The sequence below is a fragment of the Camelus bactrianus genome, chromosome 11 (genome assembly GCF_048773025.1).
Source record: "Camelus bactrianus isolate YW-2024 breed Bactrian camel chromosome 11, ASM4877302v1, whole genome shotgun sequence".
Classification (NCBI taxonomy): Eukaryota; Metazoa; Chordata; class Mammalia; order Artiodactyla; family Camelidae; genus Camelus; species Camelus bactrianus.
This window is the reverse complement of record NC_133549.1, coordinates 12,835,804-12,859,868: the sequence shown is the minus strand read 5'-3', so window position 1 is coordinate 12,859,868 and position 24,065 is coordinate 12,835,804. Positions and strand designations below refer to the sequence as shown.

Genomic DNA, 24,065 nt, shown 5'->3' with positions numbered 1-24,065 from the left:
TCGACAGCGGGGACTCTGAATTTAACATACTGGTCTTGCGTGTAAACCACCACTAGAAAGAGAGTTCCCTAGAACATTCCCTCCCCTCCCCCCGCAGGGCGTTCCTCTGTAGTGACGACTCAGGACTCGGGCGTCAAGTGGTGGACGTGTCAGGACAGCCCCGAGAAGCCAGCTTACTCTGAATCTCAGTTTCAGGCTGAACTGGGCGGTTGACCGAACCGGGAAGTGGCAGGAGCTGGAGTACCCCAGCCCCGTGTACCCCGCCTTCGCGTGCGGGTCGGGGTATGTGATCTCCAAGGACATCGTCCACTGGCTGGCCAGCAACTCGGGGCGCTTGAAGACCTACCAGGTAAGGGTGGGGTACGACCCACAAGTGTGCTCCTCCAGGAAGTCCTGTCTGGCCCGTATCCCGCCCCTGGACCCAGAGCCGTCTGCCCTGGGGAGAAGCCTGTTACTCTTTCTGCAGGAACCAGCCTCAAAGGCCCAGGATACACTCCTGTCCCTCAAATCCTAGCTCTAAATTCTATTCCTGAACCCTCTTCGAGCCCGCTTATTTTGTCTTCAGCTACATGGAAAGGTCCGGTCCCTGGAGGGGTGTGAGGCTGGAGGTTAAGCTTCCTTCTCTGCCGATTCTGCTGACAGTGTCGGCAATGGCTGCCTGTCCTCCGACCTGAGCTTCTCCCGCTGCTCGAGGCGGACTCGGGTCCACGGGAGGGGCTGGTGACACGCGTGGTCTGAGCTCACTGTGGTGTGCGCACTGTGTGGAACGCCCAGTAGCGTTTACTCTGTGTCAGTGCTCACGCACACTTGGCATCTCATTTTAGGGTAATCACCAGCCAGAACAGAAAGTTTACTTACGGGATGGGTGTGGCACTGCCCTTCCAGATGAAACCACATTGACATTCTTGCATCTTAAACCTGACGGGCACGTGTAGGGTGAAGACGTGAGCATGGGCATCTGGATGGCGGCCATCGGACCTAAACGGTACCAGGTGAGCACGTCTGCGCGGGGCTGGGCTCGGGCTCCGGGGAGTTCAGGCAGCCAGGTTTCCCTGTCATAGCCTGGGCGACAACCGGGCAGGAAAGAGCTGCTGGCATCAGAACTGGTCTCTCAGTTGGCTTCACAGTGAGCCGCCTCGGTCTCACGTAACATTTTTCTGAGTTTAAAACTAAAGGAAATGTTTTGAATGGAAAGTCCCCTACCCACAAAGAAGAATTCAGTTTTTTAGATTTCATCAGAAATTCTTTGCAGCTTTAAAACGTAAAGAATCAGCTGACTTAGGTTCCAGCAGTGAGAGGGTCCAGGAGCTCTTCAGCTCTTCCGACTGATGCAGGTAAAACACTTGGATAACATACTGTGAGGTGTCTTTTAAAATTCACTGGTAACTGAGCCAGGGAAAAGAGGAACGTGCCGAGACCAGAGGTGGTGCCTTGGGAAGGTGGCAAGCACAGGGCTGGCCTCCGCCTGAGAGGTTTCTGCTGATTCTCCAGCTCTGACTGCAGCGTCGGGCGGGGAGCAGCAGCGAACCTGGGCGAGCGCTCCTGCTCCAGGCCCTCCATGGCAATTCCCGATGAGCGCCGTCACTCTGGGTCCGATGGCTCTGACGGCTGTGGTCGGTGCAGAGCCGTCCCTGCAGACCGCTGCTCACCGAGCTCATTTCCTGGTGTGTTGACTTTATACTGTCACCTCCTGTTCCTGGAAGCTGTGTGTTCTCGGGGTGCAGGCCGCAGAGGACCGCCACTTTGGGTGCTGTGCTCCTAAGGGCGTCACAGTATGTGCATTTCTGCTTGGGACTCCCGGGGCTGCAGGACGCGCCTCCCACCGCAGGCCCCCGAGTCCAGACACCCACCCAAGCCGGGGTCAGGGCTGAGACACAGACCAGCCTCCTCTGCACAGCTTTGTTTTTAGTCCTCGTGGAGTGGCTCAGCCGCAGGGGCACAGCTCCCAGGAGGCAGCGCTGGTCAGGTCCCCAGCATGGCCTCAGCACCGCGTCGTCTTCAGGGCCCAGCCGACCCCAAGGCCGCACCCTCTCCAGTCCCTCTCCTTCCCCGCTCCCGGTCAGCCACGCTTTAGAAGGGCCTGTTTTACGACAGCCCCCATTTTTGTGTTCTCGATGGATCCGTGCGCTGCCATCCTGTAGGCCATGGAGTGGGAGGTCGGCTGGTGGGGAGCACACAGGCCCAGGCATCCAGCAAGCCTGGTATGGTCCCTCCTTGGCTCAGTTTACCAGCTTAACGTCACTGTGACCCTGAGCAAGTGTAATCTTAGTTCAGTTTCTCACTTGTAAAAAGGAAACTCCCCAGCTCACAGGCTCCTGGGGCAGCACTGTGAGCACTCCCTCCGACCAGCTGCTCTCGCACCGCGGCTTGGCCACCTTCAGCAGCAAACGTGAGACTCCATTTGTGGTTTCCAAGCGTCCTCTTCACTGGACTCCCTGGGCGAGCTCCTACCGCGCCCCAGGCCGTCTCTGCAGTGACCCCCGTCTCCCCTGGGCCATGGGGTGGCTGGGATGCACTGTCTGTCCGCAGCGGGGCCGTGCAGCACCCAGGTCAGCCTGCTGTTTCTCACCAGGACGGCCTGTGGCTGTGCGAGAAGACGTGCGAGCCAGGGATGCTGTCGTCCCCGCAGTACTCCCCGCGGGAGCTGGCCACGCTGTGGGAGTTGAAGGAGTCAGGCGGGGACCCCTGCCAGTGCGCGGCCAGGTGACGGCACCCACGCTCTCCAGCTGAGGTTTGGTCTTTCAGGACGGTTCTGCTGGCACTTTGCTGGAACCAGCGTGGTACTTCCTAACATTTGCACAAAAGTTCCTTTTTAAAAATAAACGAATACTGTAGCATAAGAAAAATGTTACTTACATATTGGAAGACGCTTTGAAAAAATACCAAATTGTTTATAAAAAGATAATATTTCTAAACCCCAGTGTATCATTTCTGGTTAGTAATGTATTACCTGTTGTTTTTGGTTAAAATTCGGCTTGATTCAGAAATCTTTAGTAACTTGAAGTTTGACTTTCCACCAGGATTGCAGACTAGCTCTGTAGAGCGTAATTAGAATAATTAAGGGCCAAAAAGAACTCACAGAAATGCTCTGTGATCTGTGTCACTTACACCAAAATTTGGGGTTTCTGGAAGTCATGGCAGATTTTGTGGCTCTGAATGAAGTGGGCAGCTTGAGACGGAGCCAGTGTAACTCTCAGTTCCGGGCCTGGTGAAGTTTTAAAGTTCATTTATGAAGTGGACGAATAGCACCCAAGTTTCCCCAAGATCAGTTACTGCTCCCAGTGAAGCAATTGCTGACGTGTCGTAAGTAAAATCCAGTACTCGCGGGGTTTTAGTGCCACAGGAAAGGCTGTTTCTCAGCTGAAAGAATTCGTTTTGCTTCCTTCCGGCGTTGCCTGCTGTTTGCCTGTTCTCAGTGACGGCCCGTCAGGGCTGGGCACGTTCTGCAGAACCAGCTTAGGTGCACCTGGGGAGAAGCAGGATGTGCGGCCTGTCGGCACTGGGAACAGCGGCGCCGAGGGAGGCCCAGCGCTCCCGCAGCACAGGGGCTGCGCCTGCTGGCGCTGAAGGGACGTTGCCCAGACCACTGCCCAGTCACCGCGCGACCTTTACAGCTGTCGCGTCAACAGAGGGTTCCACTAAAACTGCTCTTAGGACAGCCATTAGACTAGAGAGGTTCTATTTAGTATTTAAATCTTCACATCATGAAAGTCATGAACAATAAAATAAATATGAAACAAAGTCAGAAAATCATAGCGGGGGCAGAGGCTTTATTACTGCTGTTACGTACAAGCCTAGAAATGGTCTCTTCCCTCTGAAGACACGAGCTGTTCTCTACTCAGGGCACGCCGTAAAGCCTCCGACAGCACGGCCCGTAAGCCGTTCATTTCCCAGGAGCCCAGCCACCACGAACGGCCTCACCTCTGAGGTTTATCAGCTGGCTGTTACCATCGCACTAACAGACAGTCTCCGTTTTCCACAGAATAAAACTGTAATGACTGTTGGTCATTTTCTAGTTCAATCTCCCTGCCCGGCATCTAAAATTAGAACAGACAGGGGGTGATTAAGACAGATGTGACCCAGCCTGCTCCGTGCCCTCCCCCCAAGCACAGACGTGTGGTTCCACTTCGAGCGCGTGGGCAGAGGTGGCGCTCAACAGCACGGCACGCCGGGGACCCACTGACTGCATGTTCTGCGGGGCAACTTACTTTGGGGCTTTCGTAGGACAGGAGCAGCTTTGCCACGGGGACCTTGAGGAGACGCGACAGAAAGCCTTTCACCTTCTGGATGGTCATGGATTCTGTCAAGGAAAGGAGCCCATCAGTTCTCTCAAGTGACAGCTCCCTGTCAGTCCGGCTCACGTGACAAGCCTGCAGTTGTCACCACAGCTGTCAGTTCGCTTCACAGATCTTGGTGTCACACCACTCGGTGGGAGGTGGGGCCGACATTTGACCTAAGTGCCCTTGGACACTGCATTTTCACACCCTTTCAGTGGTGGTTACTAGTTCCTCAATCTGGATAAACCAGAAATCCCCTTCGCAGCGCAGAGGGGTAAATGTGAGTGAAGTCATTAAGTCTCTGTGACTTCTGACTCGTGAGTTACTGAGAGGACGTCTCAGTCTCTGGCCCTCGTCTCCTCTGTGCAGTGAAGGGTGGACTGATGACCCACACGCCCTCCAGCGCCACCATCTGTCACCATCACAGTGTGAGCGCACTCTGCACGTGGAGCGGCACCTAACGACTGGTGCTTTGGTTTGTTCAGAAAACGCTATGAACTTCTTTCCAAAGATGGTAGTCGTAAATACTGGCTATTTTGATTAAGAGAAATGTAGTTTCTTTGAAGCTTTAGCTGGAGGTACAGCAGTAGTGCAGTGTTCCTACAAATGTCACGTGTTCAAGTATTTTTCTATCAAAAATCATTTTTCTAAAACCTGTTTTTATGCCAACTTGTGATAATAAATGTTACCTTTATTTTAGAATAAAACTGGCCTGTTTCTGTGTGTGTGTTGAGTGACGACACTTAGACACGTCACGGCAGTTAACCTCACTTGCTCTGCTGTGTGAACACGTGACAGGCAGCCCTGCCCTTTCAGAAGCTGTCGGGGACCGGCTCTCCTCATCCTGGGACGAGGGTTAGCTCTCCCAGAACTGACGCAGCCATCCTCCCACAGGTAAATATTTAGATTGTGTTTATTTTTTCACTACAAGTGCTGCGAGGCATTTTGGTCACAGTGCGTATGTGTTTCAGACGTTTTATACCAGTTCCCACGTGACTTTACAGAAAGGGGATACTGGATTTCATGCCAGCCTCACGTGACTGTCTTGTTTTTGCTAATCTGATGAGCAAAAAAATGATGTTGCAGGATTTTTACATTTATCACTTTGTAAAGGTTAGTTATCTTTGTGGTTTGGTATTTACAGCACATGCCCTCAGAATGATGGTAAGAACATCTGCAGAACACAGGACTCGGGCTCTGAAGGTGAAGCGCAGCTGTTACATGGAAGTCCTCTGGGAATGCTAACCTGCCAGTTGGCCCCGAGGTGACAGGCTCAGGTGCGCCCGCAGGCGACTGACTCTCAGAAGCACCTGCCGCGGTCAGACGCACGGGGCAGGAGGGGAGGGGCAGTCACGGTCACGGTCACCGTCAGCCAGGGCCACGACCCCTCACCACCGGCCACAGTCCCTGCCTGGGGGCTCAGGGCCTTCCCAGAGTGGCCCCGGAAAGGAAAGCCTGACAGATCTAATGAGAACCTTCCCCAGCAGCGTCTGGAGGGGAGGACAGGTACAGAGATGTCCACAGCCAGCCACCCACACAAGAAGCTCTGGGCCCTCTCACCTGCCCGGCCCCAGGGCTGCCTTTCCTGACAGTCAAGTTTAAAAGCAAGGAAAGGGGAACCGCTAATTTTAATTTGTCATTATGCAACAGCAGCAAATTCCACATCAGAGGAATAGCAACTGGATTGCTAGTAAGTAAAACGGAGTAATGCTGGTAACTGGTACGGAACGATGCTGTCAATCATGGGCACAACCCAAGCCTTCCACAAGCAGGACTGTGATGAGTTTGTGTTACATGATAAAATGAATTTAAAAATCAGTGTGCATTCACGGCACAGACAGGCAAACAGAAAGGTGTTTCACCTGAGTCGTTTACGGTGTGAGAGGCATCTTATTTCTTCAAATCCTTGCTATGCTAAATTTCAGCTGTTTATATTTTTGTATTTGTGAATCAAGTTTAATTTTGAGATTCACGGTGTACTAAAGATTCAGACTGTAATTTTTCTTTTCAGTGCAAATTTAGGGTAAGTTATGTTGATCTAATTTGTTGACATAAAAGTACTCATTTTCCAAATAAAATGAATTCAGTTCGAGTAGCATCAAGATTTAAAGTTCTGAAGTTTTTTCCAGGAAAACCAGCTCAGTGCTTCCATGAGGAGTCAGCACCCAGGAGCTGTCTGTGCAGGGCCCCTGGCTGGCGAGGAGCAGGCATCATGCCACCAAGCCACAAATGCCCGCCCCTCACAACGCAGCGCCCTGGGGCTGCCTCCTGTTTCACGAAGGGAGAGCCAGACAGACCGCAAGCCCAGGGCGCCCATCTCCCTGGCCGAGAAACCCCCAGAGCAACAACGGGGGAACTAGACAGCCGGGGGCACAGAGAGGCCTGGAACCCAGGGCTGGGTGCACGCAGGGGCCACCCGGGGCTTCCGATCCTAACAGGGCTGTTTCCCAGACAAGCTGAAAACTTACGGGCGACCTGAGCTTTCAGGGAGAGTGACGTTCGCACGATCGACTGCATTTTAGATCGACTGCATTTTAGGACGTGAGAGACTAGCAAAAAGCCGTAAGCTGCCTAAGTCCACATTCACACGCGACGCAGTTTCCCTCCTGGCAACGCGCACGGTTCCGAAGCACACAGGGGCGGCAGACTTCTCCTTACCTGGCAGGGGCTTCTCTACGACTTCCTGATCAAGTTCATTAGGACATTTTATCTTCAGGGCTTGAAAGAAAAAAGGAAGAGACTGAGTGAGCCCTGTGCTGTAAGGATTAAGTTACATGCAGGGACGCTGCTCTGGGGCAGCCGGGTTCGGTGCCCAGGACGGGCGGGAGGCCTGGCGCTGAACGTGCTTTCTCTTCGGGCTTCGCTAAGGCACCAGCACCAGCACCAGTGTGGCTGGGCCGACGTTCTGCCGCCTCCCCTTCTCCCTTTACTACTGCCTTCTGGACAATTCATCCAGGTTTTCAAGTGCAAGAACACTCACATTTCCAAATCACAGCTCAGTTCCCTACTCGGCTAGTTCCCGCATTTATCACACTAGTCAGTGAGCTACAAGCATGGGAACTTGCTAAAATGTTGAACCGAAGAACGTAAATGTATCTGAGAATCCATCGTTTGTGTGAAAACTGAAGTACTCATTTCAGGGCGTCCTGAAGAGAAACAAGCCACCACCAGGTCATCCCTGTGGCTCAGCCCTTGGGGACTCGGTACTAAAGGGCTGTGAACGTGAGATTCTTACTTAGTAGCTGGTTTTTGAGCCGAAATGGCTGTTGCGTTTTGAGCTCCCCATCCTCAGGTGCACCGTATTCTGTGGAAAAAGAGATAAAAGGAGGAAATAAACCCAAAGCCCCCTGCGGAGAGAAGCGCGCAGGTAAGTGTCAGCACGGCCCTCTCCTTTCCCGGATGGACCAGCGGCAGCGGGGACGCAAACCTGGGGCCTGCTCGCTCCCTGTCACTCAGTTACTTCGTTTATTTTGGAGGGATGGACGGCAGCCGCCTCCTAGAGTCCTCCTCGGCACCTGTGTCCCCCGTCCAGGGACACCGCCCACCAGCTGCACTGCACCTCCAAATACTTCAAACTGCGATTCTCAGTTTCACCTTTGGTAATGGCTCCCTCTCTCCCCGGGTCATGGGATGCCTTCCCCGGGTGCAGCCACCGCGCAGGAAAGCCGTGCCTTCTGCTCCAGCCGGGGCTGGGCCCGGGGTGACTTGGGTGTAAATATGCCCGCACTGCTCTGTCCTGAGCAGGGAGACCCTGGGCCCTGCCTGCCGGGCTGCTTTATTTAGGAGCTCCCTTCCCCACCAGCAGTGACAGAAGTCACCCGCAGTGACTGAGACCAGGAGCCTCAGGGCCCCACTGCAAAGCGCTTCCCACAGGCAGCTTTTCTTCCTCAAAGATAACGCTCCAGCCAGACGCGTTTACATGGGAGCCTCTCACATTAGGAGACAAATAAAAAAGAAAAGCACATACAAGGGAAATTCGGAATATAATGAAGTCAAAACAAAATGGCGAGTCCACCAGGGACAGAGGAGCGGGCACTGGGCACACGGGCGCCAGGACAGCACTTGACTTTCAGGAACAGTAAAATTACCTGGGGGGCACAAAGAAACACCAAAGCCTCGGTTCCACCCTCAGTGCTCTTCATGTCCAAACCCCCCGGGGTGGGGGTCGCCGGAGAACCCCTGCCCCTCCTGACCGGTGGTCCCCACCTCCTGGGACCCGGCGGGCCTGCTCAGAGCCGCCGGCCCCCACCCCCTCACCCCCGGTGCCAGGCTCTCCCTGCCAGGCGCCCCGGGGCTCCCAGCTCCCCGCGGGGGAGGCCGCTGATCGTCTTCCCTCCAGGCCACTGCCTCATTAAGTCCCCGCTCCCACCGGGCTGCAGAGCCCAGGAAGGGGCCTCTCGCCCACCGAGACGAGCGAGAAGCCCCCACCCCGAGAGAAGCGACAACGCGGGGACCCGCTGGGGCGCCCGAGGAAGCCGCGCGGCCAGGGCCCTGGCGACGGTGACGAGGACTCACTGCGGCAGAGGAGCTGGTACCGGGGGTGAGCAGCCAGGAAGTCCGCGCTCGGCCGGTCCCGGTCCGGGTCCTGGTGGCCGCCGGCCGCCTTCCATTCAGCCCCGAACGCCTTCCGGTAGTCGAGCTCCGCCCCGCGCCTCTCCTCGGGCTCAACCTGCGCGGGGAAGAGCGGCTGTGACGCTGTCCCCACCCCCGCCCCGCCCCCGCGGAGGGGAGCCACACGGGGGGGGGGGGCGACGTCCTTTCTAACAGTGACAGGATCCAGGAGTTACTCAAAGAGAAGACGGGTTTCGGGCGCACCCGCCTTCACACGGGTCCCCGCCGCGGGCGCAGGTCTCGCGAGGCCGGCCACCGAGGAGGCACCCGTGCCCTTCCCGGCCTCAGACAGCAGTCCACAGGGACGCTGCGCCCCGCAGTCCGAGGGAGCGGGGCAGCCCCTCAAGGGGCCACGGCGACAAGGACAGGCCAGCTCTGGGGCTCCCCGGGCCCCACGCAGCCCGCCCGTCCCGCTCACCGCGCACTTGTTGAGGGTTCGGAGCTGACCGACCCTGGCGATGATGTGCTGGCGGGTGGTCTGCGCGTCTCTGCCGCGCTCGGTCAGGGGGTTCCTGGCGCACGACAGGGCGTGCAGGCTCGGCAACTTGTCCAGCTCACTGATAACCGACCACTGCCACCCGGCCAGAGAGGACACACGGAAAGAAACACGTTTCAGGCAGGCTTTCCAGATGATCTGGACCAGCGGCAGCAACGCCCAGGCCCCCGCTGCCCCGGAGCCCGGGACGTCCCCTGCAGCCAGCGCCCCGGGGGCCGTGAAAGCCACCGACCGGCTGCGTACGTGCGAGCGAGGGTTCTGGGGTTGGTATGAGGGGTTTCACCCTGAGGAAGCATCTCTCTTTCAATTTAAAATACTCTTGAATAGAAGGAGCTTACAAACCCCCATGAGAGTGGACAACCAGGTCTGGCCATTCTGAAGGAGCCCTTACGTGTGATATCTGATTGTCATTTAGAACGAGGTACTGCAAGGACGGGAACGTGGACGTCTTGCACCCTAGAAAAAGGAGGACTCAGTCACACAGTGGACGGGAAGCAAGCTCAAGCACGGGGCAGGGCGGGGTTACTTAATCATCTCATGTACCAATTCCAGCATCCGGAAAATGTATGGAAGAAATCCCAATGTCAGAAAGGATGAGCTGCTCTAATCTGAAATTTAAAAGGTCAAATTTGGTTACACAGAACAAGGTAAAACGCTATGGGCTATCACCCAGACTGGCTTGTCAAGTTTCTTCCTACACCCCAGGCTTTCGTCCCATGTGCAGTGCTTAGAAACCAGGAAGTCCCGCGTGGGGCATGGGGCGTGGGGCGTGGACTCTGCCACTTTCTGATGATTCCGCGATCATCAAACAGTTCCTGTGTCTCCTGCTGCGCCAGGGGCTAAGCGGGTCTCAGGGAGGAAAGAGACACAGTCTCGCTTCTCAAAGCTTAAGGAAGGCAGACTTGATTTTAGCCCTGGCGCCAAATTCTTCAGTTATCCAGTACAGAGACATGGTTCACAAGTCAATTATCCCAACGAATTCAAGTAAAAACCTCCCCAAGGGAATGACTCAGGTTGGGAATTCCACCACCATCATACTTCCACTCAGAAAGTACATACAGCATATGATCCACTGACTAAGATGTTACTAAACACTATGAGAACAGGCAGCTTAGATTACCTGGGCAGATGTGCTATTAGAAGCAGCTGGTTTTCATCAATTAATTGATTAGAGGAAAGGTCTAGTACCTTGACCGTCTGCAGAACATCCACGGGCCTGTATGGAAAACAACATTTTTCAACATAACCTCTTTATTGTGGTCAAAGATATAGCCTTAAAATACCTGCCACTTGGTGTTAAGGAGGGGCTGGGGGTGGGAGGCAGGTGTGTGATTCGCCTCTAAAAGGGCAGCGGACGGGGTGCTGGTGGTGAAGGGCGTGTTCTGTACTCAACTGGACCAGTCTCAGGTCCGGGCCGTGACACTGGACCACACCTCTGCAGGATGTTACCAGCGGGGCACATGGTAACAGGTACACATGATCTCTGGGTATCACTTCTCATAACTGCATGAGAATCTAAAATTACCTCAAAATTAAACTTTTTAAAAACCTGCATTTGCCTGTATAATACATAAAATCACTCTGAACAGTAAAATTTCATTATTTTGAATCCTTTGAGAACATGTAAGTTTGACCACATTTATTTTACATAGTAATTTAATGATACCAACCAAAGAGGAAGATGAGGCAACAACATATTTAATTTACCAAAGAAAATGGGCTTTTTATATATAAAGTTGTCCCTCAGTATCCATGGGGGATTAGTTCCTGGACCCTTGCGGACGCCAAATTCTGAGGACGCTCCAGTCCCTTACATAAAGTGACACAGTATTTGCATCCAACCTCCACACATCCCCCGTGTGTGGATGCCTTTAGGTCATCTCCAGAGCACTGACAATACCCAATGCAACGTAAATGCTCTGTGAGTGGTGCCAGTGCACCACAAATTCAAGTTTTACTTTTAGGAACTTTCTGGAATTTTCCCCCCAAATATTTTCCATCTGCAGCTGGCTGACTGTGGTTGACTGTGGATACGGAGACAACGCTAATTTAAACTCCATCATTTAATCCTTGTAGCATTTCCTACAGAACTTCCATTTAGAAATAGAAGTTAAACATATTTATGTAAAACTGATACGATTCATGTCCTCAAAAACATTTAATTCAAGGCTTTCGCTCTGATGGGGTTTCCTTAATTAGAACCTCTTAGTGAAGTTTGAGTTGACATTGATTTGCGAAGGCAATACATAATGAGCATTTTTCTAATCCTTATTTGCAAATCCTTCTAAAATTTACTGAGGTATGATGAGACCATTTGCTTATTCAGAAGGACTGAAGGGTGACAGACGCATAGACGTAAAACCCTGGTTACCTTTCTGAAATGACGATATCGTTGGACTCAAGGTACAGCTTCTCCAGGACTGGCCACCCAGAGGCACAGCGGAGCACCTGGGGGGAAAACAAGTCAGGGTGAAGCGGCCTCGCTGGTCCTTTCCCTGTGTGTGTATTTCTAGACCCTCCATGCGAGCTCAGTTCAGTCCGTTTTAGAAATGAAGTGCCTCTGGCCGTTGTGTTGCAGAACCTCGGGGCCAGTGGTGCTTGTGGACAGGTGATAGAATGAACAACTTCCAGGGCTGGGCTTCAGTGACACGGGAGCAGGTACCCTGTGCACTCGGAACCCACCGAGGCAGGAGTCAGCCCACGCTCAGGTGAATCCCGACCTGGACAAAGCGGCACTGGAGGTGGTGGCCTAGCACCTTCTTATTGGATGTAGTCTGTTGGACCAAAGAAAGGAAACTGATGCTAAACCCCCTCCTCAATCCTCAGTGCCAGCCTGGTTTTATGGAGAATATTACTAACAGGACAAGATTTCTCAACGAGTCCAATGTTCTCACTTGACCATAACTGGCATCTCCACTGCCCGAGTTTCCAGGGGCCCCTCCTGTCCGGGGAGGGAGGAGCTCTTGAGGAAGGAGCCGTAAGGAAATCAGGCAGCCGCAGCAGCAAGTCCCAGATGGACGACTGCTGGGACAGACCTGTCTGCACTTGGCTGGAAACTGGGATGTCCTGGGGTGTGAGGTCAGTTACCCCGACAGAACACGGCAGTTCTGACTCCGAGGCCTGGAGGCTGCCAGGCGGGGGCACTCACGTCCACTCGGGACCCGGCCACCCACCACAAGTGGTGCCTTCCCGGGTGGACTGCGAGCGAGAGCAGGCGGCAGGGCCCACCCTGGGCTCGGCCTCACCCTAGGGACCCTGGCGGGGAGCGGGGCGGCCAGAAGCGTCTGGCCCACGTCTGCTGCACACACGGCGGAGGAAGAGGCTCGGGAGGCACAGAACCGCCCGAGGGGCCCCGGGCTCCACCCGCAGCCACCAGGACTGGCTGCCTCCTTCCTGGAGAGCAGCCTGCAGAGCCCTGTTATCTGGGTAATGAGGTGGTTAAAACAAAGCCACCGCTGTGCTTCAATCCCCTGGTAAACCAAGAGCCTGAAACTGCTCGTTACTGGCTAATAAAGCAAAGAAATACGGTTACCTGAGCCCAGGTTATCCCCGTCCGGTTCAGGACCAGCTCATTCAGTGCAGAGAACGTTCCGGATGGAGGTGGTGAGCCAGAGGGAAATGTCAGTTTATTTTCACTGTGTGGAAAAAGAGACACAAAGTGCTCACTGCCGAAGGTGCGCCCAACTCACACAGTCACCGGGAGTCTGCGATTTACTATGCAGAGCTTGGTTTGTCTCAACTTTCAAACGCAATTAAATTAAAAACAAAGTTAGTCAGGACCATCTAACTTCTTGTTTGTTTTTGGGGCCAAGGTCATTAGATTGACTGACTGATCGACTGAATGGAGGGCCTGGGGACCGAACCCAGGCCCCCGTGCATGCTGAGCATGTGCTCTGCCCCTGAGCTGACCCTCCCCCGAAGACTACTTAATTTTTGACATTAACAACACACAATTTTCTGACGCCTGGCGTGGGCACACAGGGTTGGGGCAGCTCCGGCAGCCCCTGTCAGGGCACCCGGCCCGATGAGCTGCAGGCAGGACGCCGTGATGAGAAGCCGCACCCTCAGCAGTCTGACCGCTGGGCTGGACCGGGGGCTGGAATTTGGCTTCTGAGCAGGGTCCGCCCTTCTGCCATCAGGACAGACGAGATAAACCACTGCCCTGGAGGTGCTCTCTCAAGTCCTAACCTCAGAAGGCGTCCGCGGCTTGACAGTCATTTTGAAAGACGCCGCCACTTTGGCAGACGAGCCCTTAGCCCCACAAGAGGCAGCACCACGGGCCCACGCACACTTGGCTGTTTGGACGCGGGGCTCCTTCAGGCCCGCGCACCTGCTCCCTGGACGTGCCTGAGCTGGAGCCGACTCCCCTGTACGTGTCAGAGGCGGCTCAGGGGCAGAAGGGGAGGCCTGGCGCAGCCCCTGCAAAGTGAGGGTCTGAGATCAAAGCTAACCAGATGTTCAAGAAGGCCGGGAACACTGTGACCTCAGTGAAACCCGGAGCTCCATGAAAAATCCTCACCAGAGCCGAATTCGGCAGCCGCTGGTGAGACCGCTCACCCCTAAAGCAGGTACCTGCCAGGAGCTGCAGGATGGAGCAGCTCTCCTCCCCAGGTAAGCATCAGGGTCCCCGCGTGGTCCATCTTTTAAGGTTAGGCTTATAAGAACCAGGAAGACCTTCCAGTTCAATATGTCAACCTCCCCACCTCCCTGATCAAAAGTAAAGCACACTCCCCATTAATCACCTTGTGGGACCACCTGAAAAACCATAACAAAGAATAAGTTAAACTTACCTTCAACTAAGCCACTCCCCTCCTCCCGCCCCATGCCCCACCTCATCCCTACAGAGATGCCACGAGGGAGCAGGAGAGATCAGGACTTTTATCTGAGGTGACAATCAGGCCACTGCGAGTTCATACCTGAGGTTAAGAACTTCCAGGCGTCTGAGCTGGTCGGCAATTGCTACGACTTCATCCCATGATGACAGTAGATTTTTTGACAAATCTATGCTTCTAATATCTAAATGCACATGTTAAGAAACAGTAACACACAAAGATTCATAAAAGATGTAATACTGGTTACCTCTTAGTTCTAGAACATGGAATTTTTAACTTTTCATTTCTACCCTCTACTCTGCTTGAAATTCTTCCCCGAGCACATATATTAAGTCATCTAACCCCTTTAAATCATCCAACTATTCACCTAGAAACTAAAAAGTTCATTGTCACATGCTGCAAACTTGGGACAAACATCGACAATCCAATAAGTAAGAACCAAACATCCTAACACTAAACCAGAGAGAGGGCAGAGACAACAGTGCTGGGGGCGCTGACATACTCAGCACAGAGGGTGCATCGCAGGCCGTGGTCCCACATGGACACAACACTGTCCTCCCTCCGGGCACCAGGGGGGCTCTGCCCCGCACGGATCCCCACATGCTGAGCGCGCCTCCGGGGGACAACGGGGTGACCTGGACAAACGTTGGAACGTGCTCAGGATGGCTTGGAATCAGGGTCTCCCGTGGCCTGGGTGGGCTTAGTGGCACCAGTGTCCCTGGCACAGGACTGCACAGAGGGAGACCAGCAGGACAGAGAAAGGCTGACGTGAGGTGGGGAGACATGGCAGTGGCATCAAGGAAGGGCCGAGCCTGGTAGAACCCCAGGCAGAGAGAAGCCTGGGGCAGGACAGGGCTGAGGGAGAGTCTCCACCCTCCTCTGATGTGTGTGGGAACTGCTCCTCTCATGCACCAATTCAGCAAATAACTCCATGAGCACATGCACCCCAGGTGTGCCAGACACAGACCCGTTCTCAGAGCAAGAAGGCAGGGCCTGCAGCCCAGGGTGGGGGGGCATGGAGGACCACCTTCTCCATGAGGTGACATTGGAGCAGAGAACTAGAGGGGACGAGGGGCTGCCACCGTGGAGAAGAGCATCCAGGCAGAGGGAAGGATGGTGCAAAGGCCCTGAGGTCACGACGGCTTGGCTGCAGCAGGGATGGCAGACTCAGGGGGCCTGGGGCGCTGGAGATGAGGCCCCAGAGGCTGGGCCAGGGCACAGAGGGCCTTGGAGGACCCACACTGCCTGTATTAGTCCCTGCCTGAGACAGGACCAAGGGTGGGCGCTGACCGAGACCCTCGGAAGGAGGCTCTGTGGCTTGTCGGGGAGCAGGCTGCAGGACCACAGAGATAGCAGAAAGGGGCCGGGAGGGGCTGGGACCAGACCGCAGTGCTAGCGGGCGGGTGAAGTGCCAGGCTGCGTCTCCCGATGAGGAAGCGGGGCTGGGGGGCTTGCGGATGGATTTAGATGGGAGACGTAGGGAAAAAAGAAGGGTTAAGTTACCTGCCCAGTCCCTGGCCCAGGCCACGGGAGGTGCCCTTTACTGACACAGGGAAGACCACAGATGAGCAGGGCTGTGGGGACTTCACGTGAGTTCTGGTGTGTTAAATTCGAGATGACACCCAAACAGAAGTCTCAGGTACACGGTGGGGAGACAAGCCTGGGAGGGGATGGGACTGGGCCAGGAGCCAGAGCGCAGGAGCCCAGCGTCTGCAGGCAGCACGTGTCTCCCTGGGAGTGAGTGTGAACAGAGGAGACAGGGTCGGAGGTCTGGGCTGGGCGCTCCCACCTCTGCAAGACAGACTGGGGGGAGGTGGCCAGGGAGGGAGTGAGCGAACCCCGTCCCAGGCCCTCTGTGCAGATCAACAAGTGCGAACTTAAACCCAGATCAGCTTCAGTTCTAAACTCATTTTCTTAACGCCCCATGATGCAGCGGTGGGTCTTTGCACATAAAACACGGAGAAAGTAGCTTCTGATAAAAACGGCGTTATCACTGGACAGACCTGGTTGGAAAGGAGAGGACGTAGGCGGTACCGATCAGAACGCTCTACACGTGGCAGGAAGGCGGGAGGGAAGGCGGCGGAACCCGCAGGAAGGGACGGTCTCAGCCGTCCAGAACCAGAGCTGGGCGGCTCCAGGCGGTGGGGTACGGGGCCTGAAAGCTACCGCCGGTTTCCGCGTTTTTAGCCGGTTCCGAGGCTCTCAAGGACACGGGGCACAGGAGGGTCAGGAGATAAGCCCAGAGCCCAGGGACAGAACTCTGATGCGGAGTGACGCGCAGGGGCGGGGACGGCAGAGAACAGCGGGGTTTCGGGCTACAACCGCCTGAGCTTCCGCCACGAGTGGACCGGCTCCCTCTTGAGGTCGGGTCTGGGGAGGGTCGATGAGCTGCGAGCGCCGGCCGGCGATGCGGGTCCTGGGCCCCCTCGGGCTCCTGCTCCAGCGGCCTGGGCACACGCCCGCTCTCGGGGTCCCCGACGGCCGGAGCAGCGGGCCCGGAGTCCCTGGGGCGCAGCCCCTCGTGCGCCCCTCCCCAGCCCCGCGCGTCCGCACCCGCCCCGCATGCCCACCAGCCCTGCTCACCCGGGGCCACCCGGTCTGGAAAGGGTTTAAGTCCACTCACTCACGCCCTCCACTGCGGAGGCTGGAATCACACACATTTCTACTGGTCCGCAAGGAGCACAGGGACCACCGCCGCCTGACATCCACGCGGAACCACCCAGCAGCTGCGAATGCAGTGCCCCCCCGACACACAGGCACACCGTCCAGGGAGTTCTTGCGCCGGTGGGCACGTGCTCTTCCTGAAGTTCAGAGCCAACTGGTGAAGCAGCTGCTCCCGATCTGAGCCCTCAGACCCAACCTGACCCACTGAGGTCGGCTGCACGGGCACTGACTTCAGTCCCCGCGAAAGCAATGACCTCCAAGAGAGATGAGCCCCACAATGGTGACCGGATTAAATACACAGGCAGCACTTCAACTTTGGGCAAGAATTCAATCAGGAAGCGCGAGACATTCGTCACTGGGTCTGCAAATATCCACCACTACTTGATTATCTCCCGAAATCCCATTTCTTCAAGTCTTGGGGGATGCTCTTATCCGGCAAGAACAGGCTGAACCAGCACACTGCTGACAACTCCACCAGCCACACGGCCAAGTTCCCAAACCCCTCTGCTGACCAGATCGCTCCTGATGTGTGGGAAATCAGCTTTGAACCGGCCCAATTTCCAATCTTCTGACATCACTGAGGAGGCAGCCAGAGTACAGAATGCTCCTGAAGGCTCTGGGGCACTCTGCTCCTGACCAGGCTCGATTCCAAACCCACGTCAACACCCTCGACTTGGCCGCCTCTCCTACAGAGGAAACGCGCACATCTGGGGCCAAGGTGGGGAGGGGGCTGTTCACAGGTCCCAACAGACCCCACCCCCGCCAAGGCCCAAGGGACCGGCATCTCTGCTCTAGTCCCTGTCACCACAAAGGAGCAACTGTTGAGGTAGTTAGAAATATTCTCTTTACTCGAGAAACCTGATTATAAGCTATCTTTTGCATAAATTATTATGTAGCTACTAGGTCAACTTAGGGAACTGGAAGATGATCTTTTAAAGTCAGAGAAAGTTTGCCCCAGTCACTGAGCCACGGCCGAGGACTCCCCTGCAAGCCCCCTCCCGCCCTGACACCCCGTCCCCCCGCCCACCTTCCGCAGCCCGTTTCCACCAAGGAAAAGGAATTGTACTGCATGTCCGCCGTCCAGAACTCCACTCTTTTGACCCCTTTGCTGATGCAAGTATGGGTGAGGATCTGCTTCCTGCTGGCACTGAAGATTATATCCATATGAGAATTCAACAGAGAAACAGCAGGAAAACCCTTAACACTGTCCAAGGGATCGCTGATGATTACGATAAAAGCAAACTAGTGAACGCGTTTAAGAAGAAACTTGCCTGCAATGGTACTGTAATCGAGCATCCAGAGTATGGAGAAGGGTGACCAGCACAAGAACATATGGCAGCTCCTTGCAGAGACTGGACTGGCTAAGGACGACCAGCTGAAGGTTCATGGGTTTTAAGTGCCTTTGGCTTGTTGAAGCTTAAGTGCAGATTTCCTTGCAATGAGTAGATTTTCCCTTCTGTCCCTTGTTACAAGTTTAAAACCCTCACAGCCTGTATAATATAACCATTTGGGGTCTGCTTTTAACTTGGACTAGTGTAACTCCTTCATGCAATAAACTAAAAAGAGCCCTAAATAAATATATAAATAATAAAATTAGAAAAAGTTTATCTGATTTGCCACTGGTTTTTTGGGCTTTCTTAGGACTGCAGCCCAGGAGACACAGAGCCAAGAAGCACTTGAATGAATCGTGTTCCACCAGACTACAAAATGGGGCAAGTGTATTGGGAATTTTTTCTTTTAAACGTACCACCTCTATTTTTAGCTGTGGGCATAAGACTACATAGACAGTAAAAAACAAAAAAACACGCTGATGAGAGAAGGCGCAGGTAAGAAGGCCTGCTTTGAGGGACCATAACAAACCGCTTTCAGCCACACGGACAGGAGCCCAGGGACCATCCAGGACGCCAGGACGCCAGGACGCCAGCGCCTCCATCCCGGCGCCCCCATCCCTCCCGGGCAGCTTGCTTCCCACAGGTCGTCTGCCGAGCCCCGGGCACACCGTCTGTGCTCCAGGCAGGGGGTGGAAAGGCAGTGGACAGGGCGCGCGCCCGCCACGTCTGTCCCCCTCGAAGCGCCCACTTGACATCTCACTGGCCAGGGCAAGTCACACGGCCTCACCTGAAAGCAAGGGGTCCGGGAAGGCAATCATTTAGCTGGGCGGTGACTACCCAGGGGAGAGCGAGTCCCTGTGAGGAAGCAGTCAGGAGAGCGGGCACTGTGGAGGCGACCAGGGACACCTGGCCCAAGTGTCACACCTGGTCAGGCCCCAGTGACAAGCTCTCATCGGAAAGGATACTAGGGCAGGCGGCGGCAATTGCTCCTCGGTCCCCAGCACCGTTTACTGCGCAGTTCCTCAGGGACACTTCTTGCAACTTGCTCAGCTGACTGCGTGAAAAACACATAGTTCACATGTATGCAGAAACACGCAGGCTCTCCAGCGGCCCTTCAAAAAATTCAGGTGTTTCAGACATTAGGAGAAGCCACAAAAAATAAGAAATCCAGTACCCACCACTCAACTTTAGAAATAAAACATTACTAAGAAAAGAGAAAATAGAAAAAGAGAAAGCCAGCCAGCAAGCATCGCGAACATCGCAAACGCAAGCGGCGTCCCCGGCGTCCCCTCCCACCGCCCCGCCCCGCGCGCCCTCCGCCCCCGCGGGAAGCACCGCGCCACGGCTGGCTGGCGTCTACTTCGTGCTCAGCATTTCTTAGTAGCTTTACTACCTATGTCCATGGCCCTCAACAATCACGGTATTTTCGCACACTCTGAAGCCTGCCGTGAACAGGGCCTGCCGCACCTGCAGCTGACGTCCCCCCTCTGCGGTACCCTGTCCGCGGCGGACACGCGCGCTCCAGCCGCCGACCGCACACCGTGGAACAAAGGCAGTTCCTTTACTGACTCCTCTGGTGATCCAGGGGTGACTCCCAGCAGTGCCGTCTGGACTCGAGTGGGAAAGCCTCTCCAGGGATGCATCTGGAGAGCATGCGTGTCTTCAGCTTTTTTAGACCCTCCCAGAAGCCACTTCTGAAGTGGAGAATCTGTGTCTCCTACTCATTAAAAGGGCCCACGCGTTACAGCGCTGAAGAGTGTCTAGAACACAGCATCTGGAGCCAGGCCGCCTGGGTTCCAATCCCGACTCCACCCTCCAGCCCTGGGTGAGCTGACCTCCCTGAGCCTCAGATTGCACATGTGTGCACCTGGGCTCCCGGCACACAGCAGTCACACGTAAGCAAACCGAGTGTCCACCAACCGATGAACAGACATAAAGTGTGGTAAATCCACACACAACAGAGTCTTACTCAGCCCTAAGAAGGAAGGAAAGTCTGACACACGCTACATCTGTGACCCTTGAGGACGCTATGCTAAGGGATATAAGCCAGTCACAAAAGCACAAACAACTGCACTTATAGGAGGTACTGAGGTGGGTGTCAACCCCACAGGTCAGAAGTAGCACCGTGATCGCCAGGCTGGGGGAGAAGAGATGTGGAGGTGATGGTTTACGGCGACAGCGGTTCACTTTGGGGAGATGAGAAGGCTCTGGAGAGGGACGGTGGGGACGGCTGCACCACACTGGGGACGTACCCATCGCTACAGACCTGCACACTTGAAAATGCTTAAAAGGTACGTCTGGTGTTACGTATATTCCACAAGTTTTCAACGCTATGATAACAGTGAGCTCATATCTGCGACACCCTCAATACTGCCTGACATGTAGTAAATCATTTGATAAATATTTATAAAAATAAACATAAAACTGACAACCTTTGGGGGGAAGACTAAGATGACCAGGCAGGGCAGGAGCTGCGACGGCCATCAGAACCAAGCAGAGGCTCCCGAACTTTCTCAGTTCACGGGGCCCTTCACGGGTCAGTAATTTTTTCATGGTGCCAAGGCCAAAAGGAACACCTCACGGTTCCATTTAGTACGCAGTCAGGGCCAAACAATCTAGCGATGATTTCTGTCCTGGCAACTTCTTGTCTGTTGAGCACTGCGCAACTTCCCAAACCCTAGAATCAGACTGGCCCCACCACCTCCGTTTCCTGTGCCATGGTGATTTTCAGGAGAAACTTTCTTTCAGCACAGGAATCGCCAAAAAGCCCAGCTGTGCAGGGACATGACACCCTGAAAGGAACAGTAGTAGGAAGATCATGAAACTGAACTACCTCCAACTAGCAGTTTGCATCACGTCCAACACGTGTCAGTTTCCCTCCAAAATTAAAAACACCCCGCTGCACCCCTGCAACAGCCCACTGCACCCCTGCAACAGCCTGCTGCACCCCTGCAGCGCCCGCTGCACCCCTGCAGTGCCCAGAAACCTTGGTACAAAGCTTAGGGATTGGGTCTCAATACAGCCACCACTCCAGAGCCACAGCCACCTCCAAAGAGAAACGGATTTCAGCGCTCCCCACCACTCTCACAGCTTAGGCACGACTTTGTAAGCGAGGAAACCGTGGCTCAGAAACTGTAAGGAACTAGCTGTAACTGCTGTCGGAGCCAGAAAGTGGCTTAGCTGACATCTGGACCCAGCCTGACGGACTCTAGTATTTCTTTCCAAGAAGGACACTAGCTCATTATTGACGATGATGTTCAAGCAGGAAGTCCTTCACCAGAAAACTCCATGAACTACCGGCTGTTCATAAACTAGGGGAGGAAAATCTGTTGCAATTTGTTAATATTCACAGATCCCATGGTGTTCTCTGAGAGAGATTAACCGGCTAGGGAGAAAAACAAAGTGCCTCTTTTGGGGGAAAAAGATACTTAAATATTTGCATTTCAAGTGGAAAAAACAAAGAACTCTAACCCCATAAAGCACACAGTTCTAGAAATCAGCAGCAAAAACCATTCACCTTAGTTCTCTCTCGAGTGTGCAACAGTCATGACTCTCTCTGGTTCAATTTATATTTTCTAAGTCCTCAACAATGACTGTATATTGTTTATAAGTAACAGTCAAGTTATTGCTTTTAAAAAAATCTTGATGTATTCTGAGTTTTTAAAAATAATATTAGGTTTTATTTTAATTATATTAAATATTGTGAAAAGTACTTTTTAAAATTTGCATTCTTTCTCACTGAAGGAGAGTCAGTTTACAATGTTGTGTCGATTTCTGGCATACAGCATAATGTTTCAGTCACACACATACATACATATAATCCTTTTCATATTTTTTCTGAGTTGTTTTATGTTTAAACACTGGTCATCTATACTAAAAAGCAGAGGTATCAAGAAATGAGCTAACCCAGGAAGAGAAAAATACTATATATCACTCTTACGTGGAATCTAAAAAAAAAAAAAAAAAGACTATGAACTCATCTACAAAACAGAAACAGACTCGCAGACATAATAAACAATCTTACGGTTACCGGGGAAAGGGGGTGGGAAGGGATAAATATGGGAGTTTGAGATTTACTAATGTTAGCCACTATATATAAAAATAGATTTTTAAAGTTTCTTCTGTACAGCACAGGGAACTATATTCAGTACCTTGTAATAACCTTTAATGAAAAAGAACATGAGAAGGAACATACGTATGTATATGCATGACTAGGACACTGTGCTGTACACCAGAAATTGACACATTGTAATTGTTCAATTTTTTAAAAAATGAACTTAGTCTTCAACACTGTCCTCATATGCACTTCAGCTCTGTTTTATGATAAATCTTAATAATAATTACAACAAGAACAACAAAAAGATAGCAAGGAAATTTACTCTGAACAAAACCACAGTTCAAGTGGAACTTTAGAGACCAAAAGACGCCAAGTAGCGGCAAATCGACTGCTCTCCACAGCGGCCACCAGGGGTCGCTACCAGGCCGCCTCATCCAGGTCGGGGGCCCACAGCACAGCGCTGAGCATCGCTAAACGCGAGTAACCCGGGAGGTTCTCAGGCAGCCGTGAGTGTCTGGTGGGCATATCAGCTTCCACTCTCTCTGGGTTACACAGCGCATGGAACGGGCAGTGAGGTGCTTGACAAGAATCAGAGAATGTTCCAACTCAGCAGTTTCAAAATGCATTATTTACTGGCCCGCAGTAGGCTACAGTCATCTGGGGTACTTCCTAAAAGCAAGAGCCCATGGTTCTCTGATTCAGGAGGCCTGGGGTGGGACCCAGGACTGTGTGTTTCAGAAGCCCCCGGGTGGTGAGGGTGTGCGGCCAGAGATTGGGCCTCCTCGGGACGAGGCAGTGTCAGCATGCTGCCGGGCACAGGGCAACGGAGACATCCATTCCATTCCTGCCTCATCATCCAGATGCCAACCTTGGCTACTTAATAATCAGTCAACACAATGCAGCACGGTGTAAATACTGACGATGGGCAAATCAATGTTCTCTTTCCAATCTGGAAAAGTCCAGCCACCCTGTGCTAAAATAAGGATTTTAACTTCCCTAAGTCCTCGGATTCCTCTGTTCTGCAGAACAGACACAGCAGTCTGGGAGCAAAGTTCTGAGCACTGACGTACAGTCAGATAACTTCTATCCCGAACCCTGATGAAGCTGTAAGTCACCTCTACCACCGTCTGTTCCACTTACCTTTGCTGTTTTACAACAGAGTCAAAACCAACAGTTTCTACAGGTTTATTGCCAATTGTCACAATTTCCTCTTCTTCCTCTTCCTCCAGTTCTCCTTCTAACACATAGCGGTTCTTAATTGCAGTGAGAAGGTCCACTCCAAAATTTACTTTATTTGGACGAATGAAGGATCCCCCTGTTGGGTGCCTGGAAGAGGAGAGAAATGGAAATACATACACAGAAATGCTTTATAAGCTGTCAGGCTGCCACGAATGTAAAAGGTCTGTGTTTACAAATACATTAGCAAATAAAAGCAACTGAAACCATTTAAAACAAGAAGCTACATCCACCAAGAATGGCCATAAAGCAACGTTCTGAAGGTTTTCAATACTGTCTGTATGCTGAACAAGCAAAATCAGCACAAAAGGGAAAGTAATACACTAAAAAAAAGTGTATAAGCAACAGGATTGACCATAAAAGGGTTGTGAACTTATGCAAGCATGTAAAATCTCAACAAACAGACAAGAAATATAGAACAGATAATCCACAAGAGGAAACAGCAGTATTAAAAGCATTTCTATGAGGGAAAAGCCTTATCTTGTTAATGATTAAAAAATGCAAATTCATTACAAATGTTAGCCACTATATATAAAAACAGATTAGAAAAAAGTTTCTGCT

General features: G+C 53.1%; 2 protein-coding genes across 20 annotated transcripts in view; one reads left to right on the top strand and one right to left on the bottom strand.

The window, feature by feature from the left end:
* The window catches only part of B3GALNT2 (beta-1,3-N-acetylgalactosaminyltransferase 2), a 50,839-nt gene extending 44,458 nt beyond the window's left edge, over positions 1–6,381 (top strand). For 5 of the 11 annotated variants that reach the window (XM_074373243.1, XM_074373245.1, XM_074373238.1 and 2 more), the window contains 4 exons: positions 190–349; positions 936–992; positions 2,573–2,703; positions 3,843–3,981. In XM_074373243.1, the coding sequence (XP_074229344.1) occupies positions 190–349; positions 936–992; positions 2,573–2,703; positions 3,843–3,927 (433 nt within the window). In that variant the 3' untranslated portion in view covers positions 3,928–3,981. Of the gene's footprint in view, positions 1–97; positions 350–935; positions 993–2,572; positions 2,916–3,842; positions 3,982–4,977 lie in introns of those variants that run through there. The other 6 variants (XR_012509955.1, XR_012509957.1, XM_074373239.1 and 3 more) reach the window with 6 other exon arrangements.
* The window catches only part of TBCE (tubulin folding cofactor E), a 72,136-nt gene continuing 51,821 nt past the window's right edge, over positions 3,751–24,065 (bottom strand). For 2 of the 9 annotated variants that reach the window (XM_074373230.1, XM_074373231.1), the window contains 14 exons: positions 23,409–23,594; positions 19,177–19,265; positions 18,152–18,232; positions 14,301–14,400; positions 12,917–13,019; positions 11,756–11,832; positions 10,505–10,600; positions 9,928–9,992; positions 9,776–9,840; positions 9,307–9,459; positions 8,793–8,946; positions 7,513–7,581; positions 6,936–6,995; positions 3,751–4,300 (listed from right to left, as the gene is read on the bottom strand). In XM_074373230.1, the coding sequence (XP_074229331.1) occupies positions 4,044–4,300; positions 6,936–6,995; positions 7,513–7,581; positions 8,793–8,946; positions 9,307–9,459; positions 9,776–9,840; positions 9,928–9,992; positions 10,505–10,600; positions 11,756–11,832; positions 12,917–13,019; positions 14,301–14,400; positions 18,152–18,232; positions 19,177–19,265; positions 23,409–23,594 (1,555 nt within the window). In that variant the 3' untranslated portion in view covers positions 3,751–4,043. Of the gene's footprint in view, positions 4,301–6,935; positions 6,996–7,512; positions 7,582–8,244; positions 8,366–8,792; positions 8,947–9,306; positions 9,460–9,775; positions 9,841–9,927; positions 9,993–10,504; positions 10,601–11,755; positions 11,833–12,916; positions 13,020–14,300; positions 14,401–18,151; positions 18,233–19,176; positions 19,324–23,408; positions 23,595–24,065 lie in introns of all 9 variants that reach the window. The other 7 variants (XM_074373232.1, XR_012509953.1, XM_074373234.1 and 4 more) reach the window with 7 other exon arrangements.